The sequence below is a fragment of the Thermobia domestica genome, chromosome 8 (genome assembly GCF_964235325.1).
Source record: "Thermobia domestica chromosome 8, izTheDome1.hap1.1, whole genome shotgun sequence".
NCBI lineage: Eukaryota > Metazoa > Arthropoda > Insecta > Zygentoma > Lepismatidae > Thermobia > Thermobia domestica.
This window is the reverse complement of record NC_137461.1, coordinates 128,194,865-128,214,420: the sequence shown is the minus strand read 5'-3', so window position 1 is coordinate 128,214,420 and position 19,556 is coordinate 128,194,865. Positions and strand designations below refer to the sequence as shown.

At 36.2% G+C, this 19,556-nt stretch overlaps 1 protein-coding gene across 1 annotated transcript in view; it reads right to left on the bottom strand.

Moving 5' to 3' along the window:
- LOC145691840 (latrophilin-like protein LAT-2) overlaps nt 1-8,788 on the bottom strand; it is a 324,510-nt gene extending 315,722 nt beyond the window's left edge. Inside the window, exon 1 of the mRNA XM_081767156.1 lies at nt 8,690-8,788. Coding sequence (XP_081623282.1) covers nt 8,690-8,719 — 30 coding nt within the window. The 5' untranslated portion in view covers nt 8,720-8,788. The remainder of the gene's footprint in view (nt 1-8,689) is intronic.
- Between the last annotated feature and the right edge of the window lie 10,768 nt (nt 8,789-19,556).

Genomic DNA, 19,556 nt, shown 5'->3' with positions numbered 1-19,556 from the left:
TTACCAATCGCTCGCTTATTATACAGCAGTCATGTTGTAAAATTCACCTCTTTGTTTGCAAGGCGGTCGAAGGACAAATAAAAAGCAAAGATGTTATCGACGAACCCTTCAAATTGGTTGCTTTCGGCAAATTTATGATACTAACAATAATACTTTAAGTGAATAGGTTTTACAGGGGGGCCTTCGTTTTGTTACGCGGAAATGTTTGATCTGACCTCTGCGAAATTGCCCTCTGCTTCCATGTTCAGAGGAGGGGAATACTTCTCTTTCCTAGTGAATAATATTCATTAGGACCTAAATTATCTTCAGAAATGGTTTCTTACAGAGTGTGAAGAACATTTGGTATAATATTCATGGGACTCCGTTGAAAGCAGAAAATATCATGAGAATGATCAAACTTCGAACATTGAAGAACATAATTAACAGAAAAGAAATAGGATACCTATAATTTTAAACCTGCCATAAAATGTATATCCTATATTTTTACTAATTTCTTACTCCCATGAAAGTATCCTGGGGAGGATATTCTCTCCAATTTTTTCAGATTGAAATCCTTTTATCCCGTACGGTTTCGCCCCCTGACACAATACGAAAAAACAAATGCTGTTAAAATCCATACACATGACCCTTCCGGGACTCAACCCGGGGCCTTCAAGCCGATGGTCTATAGCCGCAGACCGCTCGGCTTTGTATGAAGATGTACGTTGTATGATTGCGAATAGATCACGACAATATAAGAAACTTTAATCCAAAATGGCCACCCAAAAATCAACTACTTTTTTAAACCACTAGCTAATCTGGGTGTACTGTCATGAGTTTGTTACACAAACGGGGCAACCACCATATAGTGGCACACACCCCGCGGTTATGGGAACAGATTTGTACCATGGAGGTGAAGACTGGCCCCAAGCATTCTTTGGTCCGATGTGTGTTTCAGCTACCATTACTATGGCACTTTAAGTAGAGCTTACTGTGCAGTAACATATAACATTTCAATCAAATACTTTCCATTACTCAATAAAATTATTTGGTTCCGAGCTTTTTTTTAAAAAAAAAAAAAGAATAATTGCAACAAATCTAAATATGCTAAAATGGAAAGTAGTTTTTGGATTGGTATGGAAACCTAAAGGCTGGAATATATGAAATCAAAGTGTACACATATATCTATCTCTCTATTTATCTATATATCTTTTCATCCCTCTCTCTCTCTTTCTCTCTCTCTCTCTCTCTCTCTCTCTCTCTCTCTATATATATATATATATATATATATATATATATATATATATATATATATATATATATATATATACAGACACTAGAAAGCAAGTGGGCTGCAGTACACTATAGTATACGATAATGTCGGGGATGGTGACACCTTTACATCGAACTTTGCTTGTCGTGTAAACATTATTTGACATTAGTGTCTTTATCTTCGACGTACCTATGAGCAATTTACTGTATTCGTGTATTGAAACTGGTGAAACAAATTACAATGTTTCAGAATGTTAAAAAAAAAAAAGAAGAAGAAGAAGCCAGGATCGAGAAGCCTCAGACAAGTAACAGCAGAGATATATTATCTTGTAAACTATTTTTCCTTGCCTCGTGAGCTTATTTGAATTTATTTTTAAGACCTTTAGGCAACTTTGGCCCACCCCGAATGGATGTTGATGGGAAAATGAGTGGAATGAAGAAAGTGGTAGGATACTAGAAAACTTCGAGAAAACACACACATACGAAAAATGAAATGAAATGAAATGAAATCTTTGAGTTTTACGTCCCACGGTTATGCCGGTTAGGCTAAAGCAGACGGTGATGATGAATAATGAATGAAATGGTGGAATGAAGAAAGTGGGAGGAAACGGGAGAACCCCGAGAAAACCCACGCACACGGTGTTTGTCCACCACAAAGTTCAATTGGCGGGGGCTGGGATCGAACCCGAGACTCCAAGCACCAGAGGTGAACGCTCTACCACTGACCTACCGCGGCCCCCACACACATTCGACGTTTGTCCACCACAAAGCTCACATGGCACTAACCGAGATCGAACCGACTACCACATACACCAGATCTTCACGGTGTATCTACCGTGACATTTCTTGTCTTGTGTGTTCTGGGTAATACTTGTAACTTAGTTGTATCTTGATTAGCATGGTGCAGTCTGCTACATTTTACTTTCGTTCCCATGGTATGCTGCTATATTTTTTACGAGACAAGACGAGACAAAACGAGACGAGACGAGACGAGACGGGACAGAACCTCTCGAGACGAGACACGAGACGCGACGAGCACATTTTTTCGAGACGAGACACGAGACGAGACACGCTTTACACGAGACGAGACGAGACAGCCTAAAGTTTCGTCTCGTCTCGTCTCGTGGCAACACTAAAAACAAAGATGTTTTCCTGAATCTAACGCAAATATTGAGTTTACTCCTTAGTTTGTTGTCAATGAACTGATGAAAGAAATAGACTGTTATAACTACATTATCTTCCTCTGGAAGAGCAATGTGGAAACAATGGTATAAAAAAAGTAAAGAAAGATTGAAACTGCTTTCAGACAAATTTGGGTCAGACTGCTGTTTCCATTTATATCTCAATCTTGTTTTCACTTTATATTATTCACTTATTTTGAATGTAGTTTTCAATTCGAATTTAGTTCTTTCGGCAACTTTGACTCAGCCTGACGAATGATGATGGGATGATTGGTGGAATGAAAAAAATTGGGAGGTAACGGGAGAACCCAGAGAAGCCCACCCAACACGCTATTTGTACCCCACAATGCTCACATGATTGAACTGGAATCGAACCGGGAATCCCACTAGAGGTGAGCGCTTTACCAATGAGCCACTGCAGCCAGAAAAATACTTTTAAAGTTCATGGCTCTACAAAGTTATGTGTACTTGCAATGTAAGATATAAATATAGACATAACAAATTAAAATTGTATATAAATCATAACAAAATCCTTATAAATGTTTAAGAACATGTTGAAAAAAACACTGGAATCTCTCTCGCGCGCGCCTATATCATGGTACTGCTAAAACTATATTATGTTCTTAAAACACATTTAAAAAAAAAAAAAACTATACTCGCACCTAGAGCCTAGTTAGGATGACGAACAGCCTAGCTTTTTTTAATGCACGAGTTCAAATTAATTAAACTCAAAAAGGGCCTTCACACTTCTTCTTCTTCTTAAATAGTATCGAGAGTGCCACTATTCATTTTAGTGTCCCTCAAAACTATGGATTCGACATTAATAGTGATCATTTTCGATTACTTTTAAAAGCTCACCCCTCCCATTTCCACCCCAGGTATAAATTTGAACTTCATGAAAACTGTCACAATTCATCTCAGCGATCCCAAAATTATAAATTCAACACTAATATCGATCTTTCCGACTATTTTAAAATGTTACCTCTCCCATCATCCTAAGTTGTGCTTTAAAAGTAGGGGATTTGAACTATTCATAGCCCAAACATAAAAGTGAACTAATTTGTAACTATACAATTTTAATAATTATAGGTAGGCCTCTCTCTCTCTCTCTCTCTCTCTCTCTCTACATATATATATAAAGAGAGAGAGAGACAGACAGACAGACAGAAATTATATGACAGCACCTAGAGTTGGAATACGTCAGATGTCTTGGTTGGCAGCGATTAAGATTTCGGATTGTTGGCGCTGGTGTGTTATGGCAAACTCTATACTACGAGAGGAATAGTAGAACTGCAGTGTGCAATGAACTGGGCAAACGGTAATAGAATAATATGGTCGATCTTTCTGATTTGCAAAGAGACATGTTTGCTTAAGTCAGTTTTGTAAGCTCTTAATTACACTTTATGACGTTTCAGTATGATTTTTCACTGTTGTCCCTCAATTCTTAATTTCATTTGCTATATTCTTTACCTGGGAGCCATGAATTTTTGGAAGATTTTCATTGTCATTCTACTCACTCATTATGTTAATATCAATAATATGCTAACACTTAAATCTGTGAAGTTCACGTGTACACAGGTTCATACAACTATTAGGCCTAAACATTTACTGCGACAGCACACTGTAAACAAAAAAGTTTAGTGTTGTCAGATCTTGAGACTGAATAGCAATAAAACAAGAATTAAACTAGTTTCGAATATGTTAGGTTTAGTAAAACGATCGTTCATTATGAACAGAACACTCAACGAATAAAAATGTTATTGTATTATATAAAACTAGTACTTTTTTAAATTTATATATAAAAATAAAGAAGTAGTGCACTCATAAGAGTTATAAAGTTATAACCTCCAGATAATTGAAAGCAGCCCAAAAGTAACATGTCGCCCAATTTTAAATTTTGACAGTGAGGGATCTTTAAAAATCGTATCCAGTCTGAAAATATTAATTGTAAGTCATATATGTACGAAGTTCAGTTGAAATTAAACAAAGGGTTATATAATTATGCAGGAAAAATTTATTTTAAAGTGCTTGGCAATACTGATGAACCTGCGTGTTTGGGAGACGGGTACATCTACAGTATGTTTCCTACAGTGTTGAATTATGTTTATGGTAAGTCTGATGTATATACCACCAATGGTACAGAAACCATTCGAAAAATATATTTAGATTGCCAACACTGACAATGTTAGTACTTGTGTGTTCAAAGTAAAATGTAATAAACCTCTTTGAGATATAGGTCTAATAATATACCAAAGAAGAACATGGTTGGTACAGGCGTTTAAGCGTGATGCGCGAATATGCATCGTACCATTCATTTTTATTTGTACGTCTATAGATTTACATATATGTGACATGTGTGGGTTGATTCTCGTTAGATAATCTTATTCCCTTGTTTTCCGGTAATTTTTCAGTTTTCTGTTTTCTAGAAAATTTTCCGCCTTTCGTTTTTCCGGAAAATTTTCCGTCTCCCGTTTTCAATTTTCTGGTTTCCGGATATTTTTTCCGTTTTCCGTTTTTCCGGAAAATGTGGCCGTCCCTATCAGAAACACAAAAATAAATGCCAATTTTCTAAATGGCTCGAAATGGAAAGCAGATAAGTGAGTCGTGATAACGATATCTCATGTCTTATGCGCTCTTGTACCACATATCGATTATCTTTGATCTGTTTGAAGATATCGCATAATTACTGCGAAACTAGCTGTATTTTAATTTCGCCGTGATGGGTCCTCTTAAGCAAACTGCCAAAGTGATCAAGACAGTGAAACAAAAATAATCATGGTAAGAAAATTATTATTTAATTCTTGATGCTGATTCACTCTCTTTCCTAAGTATAACATCGCCACTAAATCAAACACTAAGTCGTATTGCTACGGTAAAATGCTATAATGCTACAAAAATTGAGGTGAAGCGTGACATCGTCAATGGAGTTCAAGAGATAAGATATCTTAGGAACGCTGAAGTTTTCATATTCTCAAAATAACTAGATAAACGATTCTCTTGTCTGAGCTGCATGTATACACATTATTACTTGCATATATGGTTTAACTGTCGTCTTTAAAATAGGAATGTTCCGTTTATTTTTTATATCTGTATAATAAGAAGGTTTCTTCTTGAATACTACGGATAGATGTCTCTGCAGAGGTTACTATTTAGAATACGATTTTAACAATAAAAAATTTAACGTTCCCTTTTCTTCGAAATCAATTAATAAAATTACATAACAGTTTTAAGAAAATCCTTGGTGAAGAGGTCCTAGCTTGAATACCGTTCTAAGTTCATGTGATTGAAATGTTGTTTGTTTTCCGTTTACCCTTCAACTAATCTCGATGACTATGTAAGATTAATGTCAAATTTCAAACAATCAACATCGATGTTTTGTGTCAGTAAACAGTGTAATTAATACGAAAGAGTTCTAGTTTCAATAGAATTTAATAATATTTTTGTTAAATAAAAATTGAGGAGCCCAGTATGTCTTTAAAAAAATATTCGTATAATCATTGGTATTAATTTTTATCGAATTTTCCCTACATCATATGCTGCAAAAACCATCGGAAGATTCCCTTGTTAATTTAATTTTGTAATAGGTGTTTATTAATTACAGACACTGGATTCTCAAAGCACAACAGGAGTTCTGGTACAGTGCATATACTCTCGCCTTGTACGCTTAACTTATGTGGGAATGTGTGATTGATCAGGAAATAGACAGGATATTAAGAGGTTAGGATACCGGAACAGCAAGCCAATGACACAGGTTCTTTTCTTCGGTGCAATTGCACATTCTTCATCCATTGGTCTTGGTTGATTTAGAGTTTAACTTCTCTTTCCAACACCGAAGGATTATGAATGTGTAATATGCGTTCAGTATATAGTGTATGACATATGGATGTAGAGCTTAACGTGGGATTTGAACCACATGAACTTCCATCAAGAGTCAAACCCGGGTCATACCATATAGCATGGAGAGATCATTCGCACTGATTGTTTATTAAAGTTTAGCATCCTTTTTCAGAACCGAGACTACATGAGACATGCACCTACAGTTGAAGGTGTATCCGAAAGCCCTGTAATGCGCTTACATTTCAATGTATTCCTAACGGAATCGATCCTGTAATCCCATGTACAAAAGGCGCAGGCGATTGTCATTAGACCATTAGGAAATATTCTAGATCTTTGAGTTTCCATCGAATTCAAACTTATAGAGAAAATGGTACGTATAAAGAAAAATTATTTGTTCCTCTGTTTTTTTTTTATAAAATTGACATTTGTGTTGAAGTGTATACTAAGTTCAGTGTTTATGTGAGCACATGTTTCTGGGTTAGAAAGTGGTGTAAGTTACAATAAAATTGCTGATGCATTTCTTATAAGATCTTGATTTGTTTAAGTTAGTGTTATTAATGTAATTTGAGAGTATGTCAATATATTACATTATATGGACATGTCACTTGTCTGTATATGAGTGGGAGTGACCAGGAATCGATTATCGATTAGAGGTCATGTGATTTGAATCCCACTTTAAGCTGTATGTCCACGTGTTATGTAGCCTTAGTTCTCAAAAAGGACGCTAAACTTCAATAAACAGACTGAATGATTTCCTCCGTGGCTATATGGTATGACCCGGACTTGATTAATGGTGGATGTTTATAAGGTTGAAATCCCACGATAAGCTCTAGGCCCATATCAAAGGAACCCTAAACTGCAAATCAACCAAACAGCCGTATGCATGTGTGTTGTAAGTGTATATGTAGCCAGTATCAAATAACGTAACTAACTACTCTAGGAGGTTGTGGGTCTTATAAGTTTACTTTTACTTTTATTTTATGAGGCCCAGTGGCGTATTTACGATTTTGTTTCGGGGGGGGCTTGGCTAACTTTGGGGGGGGCTTTGCCTGAAAATGTGAAAATTCTGCAAGATATTTCATATACTTTACTATAGTAAGTAAGATTTCGGGGGGGGCTTAAGCCCGGAAGCCCCCCCCCTAAATACGCCACTGATGAGGCCAATCTATATATGAACTAAAAACTGCCTGACTTTAAGGCTCAGGAAGGATGATGTTGTAGATGCGTAATGTGTGTTCATTATATAGCCTCATTTGCTGTTTTTTGTCTTCCTAGACGTTTTTTGTCTTCAGTACCTCATACAGGCTCATAGCTAAGAAGTGTCTAGAGGACTGAGTCCACTTATGATCACTTTCAGCCCTTTGAAATTTTCAGTGGTTTGTGGGTATGTATGATTGAATGTAAGATTAATTCAAGTCAGCTTCCCGTCCCCCACAAAATAGAATCGGGTTCCTGTCTCGGTGTTCTGACTACGGACCTGACCTCTTATTTAAAGTAATTCCCCTGTCGTCTCACGATATTTGGTCTCTTCTTTGTACCACGGGATGTCGTTTTCACGTATCATCGTACACGATATATATATTAGTAATCATACTGATTTGAACAAAAAAAAAAAAAAGAAAAGCATTTGAAAGGTACAATTAACATATTTCCTCTTTTCTATAGTGTCTGAAGAGTATGATTTATTTTGGAATATATCTAGGATGACTTTCTTTTAAAGTTTCAAGAAAGTTTAAAAACATTATATTATACCTTCTCATTACATTTCGCAAGTGATGCACAGTGGAAATACAAGTTTGCTCAGGGTCTAGAAGAGCGTAACGTACCTTCTTACAGAAATTAAGTTACTCCAAAAGTACTCCAAAATTTTCCAATCGCTATTTCTGTTTAAAACATAGCCCAAAATTATGATCTGCAAACTACGGTAATAAATATGTTTATCGAGGAGACAATGTTCTTTTTTATTTCGTCAAACACAAATGATGACAATAGCGTTAAAGTCAAACAGTACCATTTTATTTTGTTATTTCGGGCTTTCTGTTTGATAAGTCAATTCGAAAGCAGTACTGGGGCACGGAGGCTCAGTGGTACAGCGTTCACTTCTAGTTCGATCCCAACTCGCGTCAAGTGAGTTTTAATGTGGACAAATACCGTGTTCATGAGTTTTCTCGGTTTTCTCCCGTTTCCTCCCACTTCATTCTTTCCACCATTGCATTCACTTCTCATAATCACCGTCTCCTTTAGACTAGCTGGTATACGGTTGGACATAAAACTGAAAGATTTCATTTTTGTCGACAGCAGTAATGGTTGAAGAACGAATAAAATTAAAATTTAACCAAAAAATATATTATAGATTCCCGTTATGAACATATTCCGGATTCAAAAGTAGAAAGACGTAAACGATTGGCGGGTGCACCTACCTGAGACAAGTTAAAATATGTCTTGTCCATCACTGTGACAACTAGGATGTTTCCAACCAATAAAGTGAAGCAGATGTGCTTTCCTATGGATGTCCTCACGCACTGGATAGATCTACAAGAAGGACAGAAACGAAAATTAAAAAAGAAAGAAAAATGGGGGAAAAAAGAGAAAATAGACAGTGATGTTTGATTAATGACGTCACGTAGAAGCCATCGATCAAAAAGCAAACTGACCGACGTGGCCTCAAAAGTCATTTACCCCCATCATACTTTAAAAAAAGAAAACTTGGAATGGTTATTTAATGTAATGTCACTCATTGTCGGTTTTCGGTTTTGTCGTTCCGAGATCATTAATCACCCTGTCGCCTGTGTTAGGGAATGCATGTTGCAATGCGATGATGTGGTGTCAAAGGGGTCCATCTACAATGCAGTTTGGTTGGCCCACTACCAAAATTTCTTCTCTCTTTCCCTTCTCGGAGAAGTCCAACAGTAGACGTTAAGGAAGCTTATTGGAAAATAATACCCTTTATCAAATGATTTAAAGTTATTGTCAAAGGAAGATCTTTGGAGCTAAATTCTGGCACAAACATGGCAAGACATATCAAAACCGCTTGTTTTAACATTCGTGATTAGTTCAAAATTACTTTCTGTCTTACCTTTTTACAAAACAAAAATAGACAAATTTTCATTTTCTATCTATTTTTACCATTACGAATATCGAAATCGAATTATTAGTGTTATTTGTTACTGTCTAAAATGTACAAGATTCTGTATGGAACTATACAAATAAATCAAAGAAAGCGTAAAAGAAAACAAATAACAGCTATAAACATACTTTAATTGAATTTGACACCTTATCTTTTTTAAATGTATATCTACTAATTCGGTTACGCTATACGTTATAATAGTGTAATTATTAGAATTTATTTATTATTGCGTTGACGCTACTAACCTACTGATCATAGGGAAAATATAGTCTTCAAAACAACACACGCAAAATGTAATGGTGGTATTTTAAATTTCCAAAGCAAATCGGAGTTGGAACAAAAGTTAACATTTGTTTTGTTTCAAACTTTTTTTTACTACAATGCTTGCTCAGCTTTATAAAATAAAAACAATGAAATGCAGAAATAAGCTTAATGCTCTTGTCTCGTTGAAACAACTCTTTCACTACTTCTTAAAATAAATCGAGGAACGTGAATTTTCTCAAAATGCGATTTTTTAATAACAACTAAATCCTAATTTCTATATTACATGTTGAAAATTATGACTTCCGGAACAGTCCGAAAGTAGTTTATTCACACCGGAAATGGTATTTTTATTTCGGATTTCGGATTTAGATTTCTGGGCTTTCGGCATCTAAGGCCATTTAGCTCTTCACGATTTGAGGGATGACGTCCCTCGGCGAGCACGCAATCTGGGGAAAGGGAAAAAAGAAAGGATTGTGGAAGGAAGGAAGCAGCCTGGGACCTATAAATTAGGTACCACCCCGGCATTTGCCTGGTGTGAAAGAGGAAAACCCAGGAAAACGTCATTCAGGGTGGCTGGCCTGAAAAAGCGTGTCACACTTTTCCGACCGAGTGACCCCACCGGGAATCGAACCCGGGACATGGAATATAGAAATTGTATGCAAGGACATAATTACGAGGCTTAGACATCAAAAATCCTTTCATAATATTTAATTTCGTTTGTCCTTAGAATAACATGTAGAATTAATCTTTTATGTAACAATGTTCTACAAAACAATGTAGTCACAATTCCGACAGTATTTCAATTGCTCTCAAGAGAGCACCTTCAGAAAAGTATTTTTGACAGCATTTCACATTTTTCCTATCACATTCCACATATGAAACAGAAGTCCGCTCCTTAAAATTCCAAAACCTCTCTGGTCTGCTGTGGAAGGTACGGTAAAAATTTCACCATTACGAGTTTAGGTACCATACTGTTTCATATTTTGAGAAAATTTACGTTCATGAACTTAAGAATAGGTCAACGAGTGGCGTACCGGTACTTTGTATTAACTTAAATGTCTATTACATTTTATTAACATTTTTAAATCAAAAGGATATACATAAAAGAAGTATTAAAATAAAGATTTCTTATTTTCGTACGTGCATACATTATGAATCTTAATTAAAGAAATTACATTTCGTTTTAAAATTTCAACTTTAGACAAACTGTCAAGGAATGTTGCTTCTGGCCAGTTTTGGAAGTCCAAAACACACCAGTAAATTGAACATATGCTATTTCATATGCCTTTTTGTTTGTTTGTATCAAGTCTTATCTGTAATACAAGACAGTTAAAGGATTGGTACTAATTAACGGTCATACTCTCGTATATATTCTGTATAATGTTAGCATTGAAAACTCCTATTAATTTCCCGCAGGAAACAATGAAATTATGCTAGATTTGACAAAGATACTAAAGTCAAGATGATAGATGTTACATCTTGATGAAATTGATGCAATTATAATTTCCTGTTCCATATGGCAATAGAATTCCAGCGATGTTTTCGCTGGTGGCTGGATGCCTTGACTTGGTGGAGTTCAACTGGTTCACGTCTGCTGGAATTTCATGCTGGTACATTTTAGCCAGGACATGAGTCTGATAGTACGCAGCATTGTTTCCACATTGTACTCCAACTTTCGGAGGCGCAGTTTGCTCCTGTACGAGAACCGAGCTTTTGAGAAACTGTCTCAGCATGTAATTGCATGAACTTTATCACAGTCTGTGAGATAAATTCACACCTCATCAATGATAACAAATTTCTCGATCGCCCATAAGATGACATTCATACAACCTCCTGCAGTTCCTTTTTCACTCTGTCAAATGACACCATTTCAGCGCGTTCACACTGGTCTTGCAAACGACAGTGAGGCAAAACTTCCTTGTGTGTGGTCCGGTTGATTGTTGTCTGCGATGTGGGTCATTTACTGGTCATCGCACGCTGTGTGTGGGAATTTGCAGAGGTCGACATACGCCGAACCACACACAATAGCGGCGGAGTCCTCTTCGCGGGAGATTGGTTTCTAGTTCCTCGCGTCGATGTGGTGGGCCCAGGACTCTCTGCCGCATATTTTCGTATAATATGATTCATAGCGGTACAACCTATACGAAAATTATGCACTTTTACGATGCACAACGCCATAAACTTAGCGTTGAAAACGGCTACAATAAACCCGACCAAGTCTGTTTAGTGGCATCAGACTACGCTCGGTCACATTTCTCTACTCTGTGAGTTACGACATACTGTTACTTTCCTCATGACAATCTCACGACGATGGGTTGCGCATGCGTGGTATAGTTGCATATTGACTTTGGCTAAATATAAATAAATCAACCTCTGTATTCAAAGATCACTAGTAAGTTACTGATTGGTTTTAATCATGTATCAGTAGGCAAAGAATAGAAATAAATATTTATTGTTACTCTGGGTAGAGATTCTCTAGCGATTGTGGGCTTTAATGTGTTTTCTTTGAAAGCACCCCGTAGAAGAAGAAGAAAAAGAGTGAAAAATTATACAAAAGTTATAAATCCTTCATGTTCTAAGTTTTATCCTGCATCAGTTGTAGATTTTGGTAACATAGCCTATTAAAAGAAGGCTATAGTATTTGCAAAATCACGTAAACAATGAATATTTATTATGGCTTTTAGTTGGTGAATACTCATACAATTCTTCATTTTAATGTTTACGAGCATAAGAATGATTGACAGATTGTGACTGGGAAGGAATCCGTTCTGTCAAGAGTAAATAAAGTAGAACTTAAATTGAATGGCTGCGAAAAGGCTTCTAATTACTTCACAATAACACTGTTATTAAGTCCCTATCCAGGAAACACTTCTGACAGATTAATTTCAATTCTCTCCTCGTCGTCCTCCGCTCTTTCCCAAGGAACGGGAAAACGAAAAGAGAGGATAAAAGTACCTCAAAAGAACTTCTATAAAGGGGAGTGATTTGCAGCACTTGTGGACCTCGAAAGTTAGAAGTTACAAATGACGACTTTTTTCTTCTTTTTTAAACTATAAAGTATTTTTTTAAACAATTTATTCCATTCTTTTTTCCACCCCTTAGAGGTTTGGCAAACTCAAATGCGAATTAATCATAGCTAGACTTCCCTACCTGCAAATGTGGAACACAATTAATGTCAGAATCAGGCAGACGATGGTGGCGCCACTGCAGACTAACGAAAGTACGTCCAGGCAGACATCTTTTCCCTGTCGAAAACAAATGAATGTCTTCATCAAACTGACACATAGTAATGATAAACGTATATATTCCAACATTCCTTCCGTCTTTCGCTTTGCTCTTTTTTGCATTTCATTAAATATGATGATTTGACAAAATCCTTTTAACAGTATAAACACAACAATATTGTAATTGTATTTACAGCATAAAAAACAGAAGTGAATGTGGAACTAAATATTATGAATTTTATATAATTACACGTACTTTACACATTAACTATCATGCACAATTTCAAGTTTTGCTGTACAAATAATGAGCTCATAAGCTATTTTATTTGATTTTTACTAAAATTCTCCCTTCAGCACTGAATCAAAATGATTATGCATAATCCAACTGCATGTGTTTCTATGGTAGGGATATTTTAGGCTGTTTCGTTCCGAAAATGTATCCAGATATCGCGTCTCGAAAAATGTGTTTTTATTGGAAGAGCACTGTCTCGTCTCGAGACTTGTCACGAAAATTGTCTCGTCTCGTCTGGTACAAACACTTGTTTCGACTAACAACCCATAAATATACGATATAAGTTAACAACAAATGTCTCACTCTCAACCAACGACTGAATTCAATTTCAACCAAAAGTTCCCATTGGATAGCTTCAAAAAGCGTGTCGTGTTACATGAATATCTGATAATCGCAGAAGAGGACAGGACGTTCTTATCCTCACCATGAGAGATAGAGATAAGCTATCAATTTACATTTCGGTTCAAGAATGCGTTCCTCTTCACATATTCATCTTTTATGCATTGTCCGCTATCAGCTACACACTTTACGAGAGCAAAACCCATCTCTTTGCTTTGAAAGCATTCTTTAACTTTCGCAATAGGTCCCTATACAATGTCAAAATGTGTCACTAATTGTAACCCAAGATTTGTAAGTAACCAGTCAAGATCACAACCTTGGTTCCAAAATACGTACAACATGATCTTGCTGGATGAATGCTACATTCTGTCTTTTAGGGTTGAGGGAAGAGTTTGTTTCGATGTTTTACCCATTCCTTGGGTTTTAGACTCAAAAAGATATACCAAAGATGCATCTGTCCGTTTAACGTCCCACGTTATTCCCTTTAGGCTAATGAGATTATGATTACGGCTAGTAAATTATAATAGAAGAATTAGTGGGATGAGAATGTGTAAGGAAACGGGAGTACCTCGAGAAAACCCACGAGCACGATGTTGTTCACCACAAACTTACTTTTCGGGGGATTAAGCCAGCTATCGCAGACACCAGAGGTAAGGCTCTACCACAGAGCCACCATATTCCCTTACCTTGCACTCATAGTACAAATCGGGGGCTGCGGTGGCTCAGTGGTACAGCGTTCACCTCTGGTCCTTGGACTCCCGGGTTCGATCCCAGCCCCAACAAGTGAACTTTGTGGTGGACAAACACCGTGTGCGTAGGTTTTCTCGGGGTTCTCCCGTTTCCTCCCACTTTCTTCATTCCACCATTTCATTCATTACTCATCATCACCGTCTCCTTTAGCCTAACCGGCATAATCGTGGGACGTAAAACTTAAAGATTTTATTTAATTTCATTTCATAGTACTGATTTGTGTAGAAGAGCATCTTTGTTACCTTGCTGCCATTTTCCTCATATGTAGAATGTGATGGTTACGGTTTTTATGCCTAGTCGACTATAGCTGCTGTCCTTGACATCACTATAAGCTTTGACATTTCACTTATGACATTTTTGACTGTTAAAAGTCCCATCAATATGTATCAATAAAAAAAATATGCCAAGTCGTAAGGGGCAGGGCACGTGCCAGGGTGTCTCCCTTACGACTCAGGTTTTTTTATTATTATTATTAGCCGGACACATAGTATCATTTCGATAGATTCATTAGTTTTTTCGAAACAATCATACATTAACATGTACAGAATTTCTACTTATTTCTATTGCTTATTAATAAAATACTCTCTACCCTCTTTATTTCTCTTTTTAAAAAATACTTAGTTACTTTTTTCTTTAGAGTGGGCTGTAGGCAGTGCGAATTAGTCCTGTACCGTAATTGTCATGTACGAGGCTATTACTAGTTTGCATACTTCCCAAAAGCAATAAAGATAACATAAATTAAATTATCACAGAAAGAGTTAGTTTATTGGATCACTCAAATTGAATACTGTACTTCAGTCCTAAACTAATGAAGCTTACACCTTAAAATCCACACTCTAATTTCTGTACTGCATCACCTTCGACTTTGATTTTCTTGCAATGACGCATGTTCTCAGCACAACAAGTGCTATTACGGCTGAGGAAAAAAATGTCAAATTTTGTGCGCTAGACTAGGAAAGAAGCAAGAGTTATTGCCAATCTACAACTTCTTTAGCACCAACGCTGCTCCACCCCCTGCCATTCTCTAAACATATCTTTGCCAAATTACAAACGCGTGAATACAAAAATGCGTGTATGCAAAACAAAAGTGCGGCACCTAACTATTCAATAGCTGAGTTCACCTTACAGTCTACAGACGTGCCTTTGTTATAATTTCAGTACAAGTCACCAATAAGGGCAGACGAAAAATATGTCAGTTGCTACAAAATATTTCTTCTACATTTTTTATGCAAAACAGCTCTGGAAGTTGTGGTGAATGTGGTAATCGTTTGCTATTTCCTTAAATCCTAGGGACGGTGGGAAACTATGAGTAAAATTTGGTGGATTACAAATATTCGTCAGATATGTTATTAAATATTTTTCTTAGTTCATCATCACATCAAATTTATTATTATTATTATTATTATTATTATTATTATTATTATTATTATTATTATTATTATTATTATTATTATTATTATTATTATTATTATTAAAACAACGGTAGTTACTAGGCCGCTATTTTCTAGCATTCTGGACTGGAATTCGTTCATTTTTTTGTAAGTAGCTCTTAAATTGCCAAAGCACTGAAAATCTGGATTCTCAAACCCAGAACCATGCGTACCAAGCGCAAAAAGCGTGTTAACAACTCGGTTAAAAAGGGTCATATGTATTTGAGACAGAGAGAGAAAGAATTTATCTGTCCCAACCCTTTACAAAATCCTGACTACGGGTCTGCCCGAGGCTTAAAAAAGTGGTTGATGACAAGAATAGGATAGTGGGAAGATACGGGAGAACGTCGAGGAAACTAATGCACGATGTATTTGTCCCCCACTTGGCAAGAGCTGGGATCAAAGAAAGGACTCTAAAGTCCAGAGGTAAATGCTATGGTCCCATTTATGACTTTTATGTAAATTTTCTATCAAATATTCGAAGCTGTTTTTTAGTTTATGTCGGTTTCAATCTTTATCCATAAGACCAGTCTAGTTTTAGCTATTGATCAGTACAGACAGACCAAATAATTCAAGATGTAGGAAAGAAAAAGTACATGAAAATTAAAAGTCTGACTCAGTATAGTGAAGAATGGAAAACTGCATTGATACATAGTGACCAAATAATACCTGATGCAGGGAAGAAAAAGTACATGGAAAGAAAACGTTTGGCTCAGTATAAAGAACGGTGGAAAGTTGCGTTGAAACATAGTGACAAAATAATACAAGAAGTAAGAAGAAAAAGTACATGGAAAGGAAAACTCTAGTTCTGTATAGGGAAGAATGGGAACTTGCGTCAAACCAATTGAAGGTTTGACCCGAAAGAAGACGACATATAACATAATTCTGAATCATATATACTATATTTAATTGAAGTTTATACTATAGTTTCTCTATAGCCCTTAAAGCTTCTTTGTTAAGTCACATAATTTTATCTTAGTACTTTTTAAAGCAATTCCCTACTTTTTGCATGTCACAATATAATAGGTATTGTCACTTTAAAAGGAAAAGCTTTTACTCACCACATATTCATGTATATCCATTAATAAAGCAAATGTAGATAGATGAGAACAAGTACACACGGTTCTCTTTTCATTGATATTGTCGACACTACATCCTGCTATGTCCCATTGGCCAACCCTGGAAAGGAAATATACATTGGAAATTACAATATGCTTGCTTTGAACATAGTTCTTATTGAAACATAATCTAAAACATTTTATTCAAGGTAACAAATATCAAACTTAACTGAAAGATGCAGTTAACAGTGCTAAATTGTCTTGTTTCCATTCCATTAATTAAATAATTTCATGCTGAATTGATTTATGAAACAGGAACAAATTTTTTTTGTCTAGCTGTTGAGAAAATTTTCCTACAATTTATACCTAAATAGTAAAGTATCACTTGAGGTTCTTTTGTCAAAACTTACGAACGTACGCCCGAGACAGACCCGGATTGCATGTTTAATCCAAAACGCCGGGGCCCGAGTCTAACTCGCGTTTTACGTAATAGCCACTATGTAACTTACTATGGTTTGCGGTCAGTTGTTGGCCGTATTAAATACTTACTGAGACTCAGTACTTGAAAAAATACTATTCACCTGACTATTCAGCGAAGAGTAAACAAACTTTTTCAGGTTGATTGTTGTGATCACTTTTCTGCATTTGACTGCAGCACGTTCGATAAGGTAGTGGAATATTTTGTTTCGAAAACAATTTCATTTTCAGTTGTCTCAAATTCCCTGCTCATTATTGCACACCATCGTCACTGCTCGCACTTCACACGCGGTGGGAGTACAGTGAAACCTCCCTTAACGGACACCTCTCAATAACTGACACCTCTATAATACGGACAGATTTTTTTGTCCCGGCAAAAATATATGTTCTCTTACGGAACAAAACCCTCCCTTTTACGGACACTCAGGTACGGACGCGGACAGCCCTTTTTTCTCCCAAACGTTTCAATATCCTCTTCATAACGGACAGAAATTATTCTCGGTTCTGCGATATATTACAGTAGACAGAAAAATCTTTTCCTCACAAGTGTATCTATCATAACAGCTCCAAGCTGAATTTGAAATTCTTTTTTTCTTCTGCCCGCAGTAAACTGATTTTTGGTGGAAATCCTAGAAAACCTTCAATAAGCAATAGCACTTATGCAAGGTCAATCATATGACCTAGAATTCTATGCGAAAGATCTTCTCTTCCCTAGCAAATTTAACCTTTTTCCTCTAGGACTTGCATCTTTCCCGACAATTTCATAGATAACAAAACAAATATTGTTTGTTTTACAATAACATTTTCAACAAGTAATGTTTCCACTCTTACTTTATTGGAAAAGCAACTTTACTTATGATACTGGGACAAGTCTGGGTTGGAGTTTCCTCGGCTTCATTTTTCACTTTCCTTAAGAGGATATTTTTTGTGATTTGGGGCTGGGTCAATAAACATATCAACTCCCAATAACTTGTTTTTTCCTCCATTCCGCCAACGAAGATACCGCGCCAGTACACACACAATACACACGCGTTTCCTCCGCAACCGTACTGAGGATTCTCAGAGGAGATTATCTAATGAGTTTTATTACCTTTGTAGATGAGAAAGCATGCCTTTTTCGCTAAACAATAGCGTTTGGCCGGTTAGTTGGTTCCTAACGCATCTTTTGAGAAGGTTCTGAGAATTTGAAATAAAAGAGAAAAGATTTCTCTAATTAATTATTTCGTAATTAAGATTATTTAACAGGAATGAATTCCTCCTTCATCCCTCCCAGTAATTCAAATACATACTAAACAGAGTATTTTCATATTGAATTTTACGTATTTACGCCCATACGTAATGTATTTACTGTATATTACTGCACACAATTACCGTTGTGAGAACCTCTCAGTAACGGACAAAAATTCGTATCAAATTGCTGTCCGTTATTCAGAGGTTTCACTGTATTACTTTTCTATCATAAAGATTTTTTCGGTTGCTCAAAAAACACATGTTTCAAACAAAAGTGTAGCAAAATACCCCTTCCTATATCAACAAATTATATAATCGTAATAAAATCTAAAATACAAAAATTTCTTTGCAATGTTTTTAGTGCGTCTATCATTCTTTAGCAATGTGCTACATTTTTTTTTTCAAAAAATGGCTAAAATCCCCAGGATACTGTAATAAACAAGGCCAGATTAACCCACGATCGAAAGTTGAGTTGAGTTGATTTTGAGTTTAACGTCCCGTTCAGCAGCGAGGCTATATGAGACGTGGACCTACTGATTAACGTGGAATCCGAACCACATGAGCTCCCGCCGGGAATCGAACCCGGGCCACCCACGCCACAGGTGCGTACGTTAACCGCTTAGCGACGGAGGAGCTCTCCACGATCGAAAGTGTTAAATTGTTTCTTTTTACAGAAAAATGAAATACACTGCACTGTGAGGTTGTTAATATTGTAGCCCAGAGCATATATTTTCAATATTTATTTCATTTAATTTTCTATTTGATTAATCATTTTTGTTTTCTTGAAAAGTTAGAAGTTATCCATTGAATTATTTTAGCAGAATGAGGTTAGGAAATGTTAAATAGCAAAAACATTACACAATCTACAATGTATGTAGTCAGATTTATGTAATGATTATATAAGTTTGGTATCAAGGAAGACATGATTCGGCACATTATTGTAATGGGTGTAAAATAGAAGAATCTGAAATAGTCATTACTTTGAAAGAATTAAGGAAATTTTATGTAACAAAATTTTGTGAATAATTTGTTAACACAGACACAATTTCGGGTATGTCAAAACTGCCAGCATCGCGGACGTAGGCATTCTGGAGAT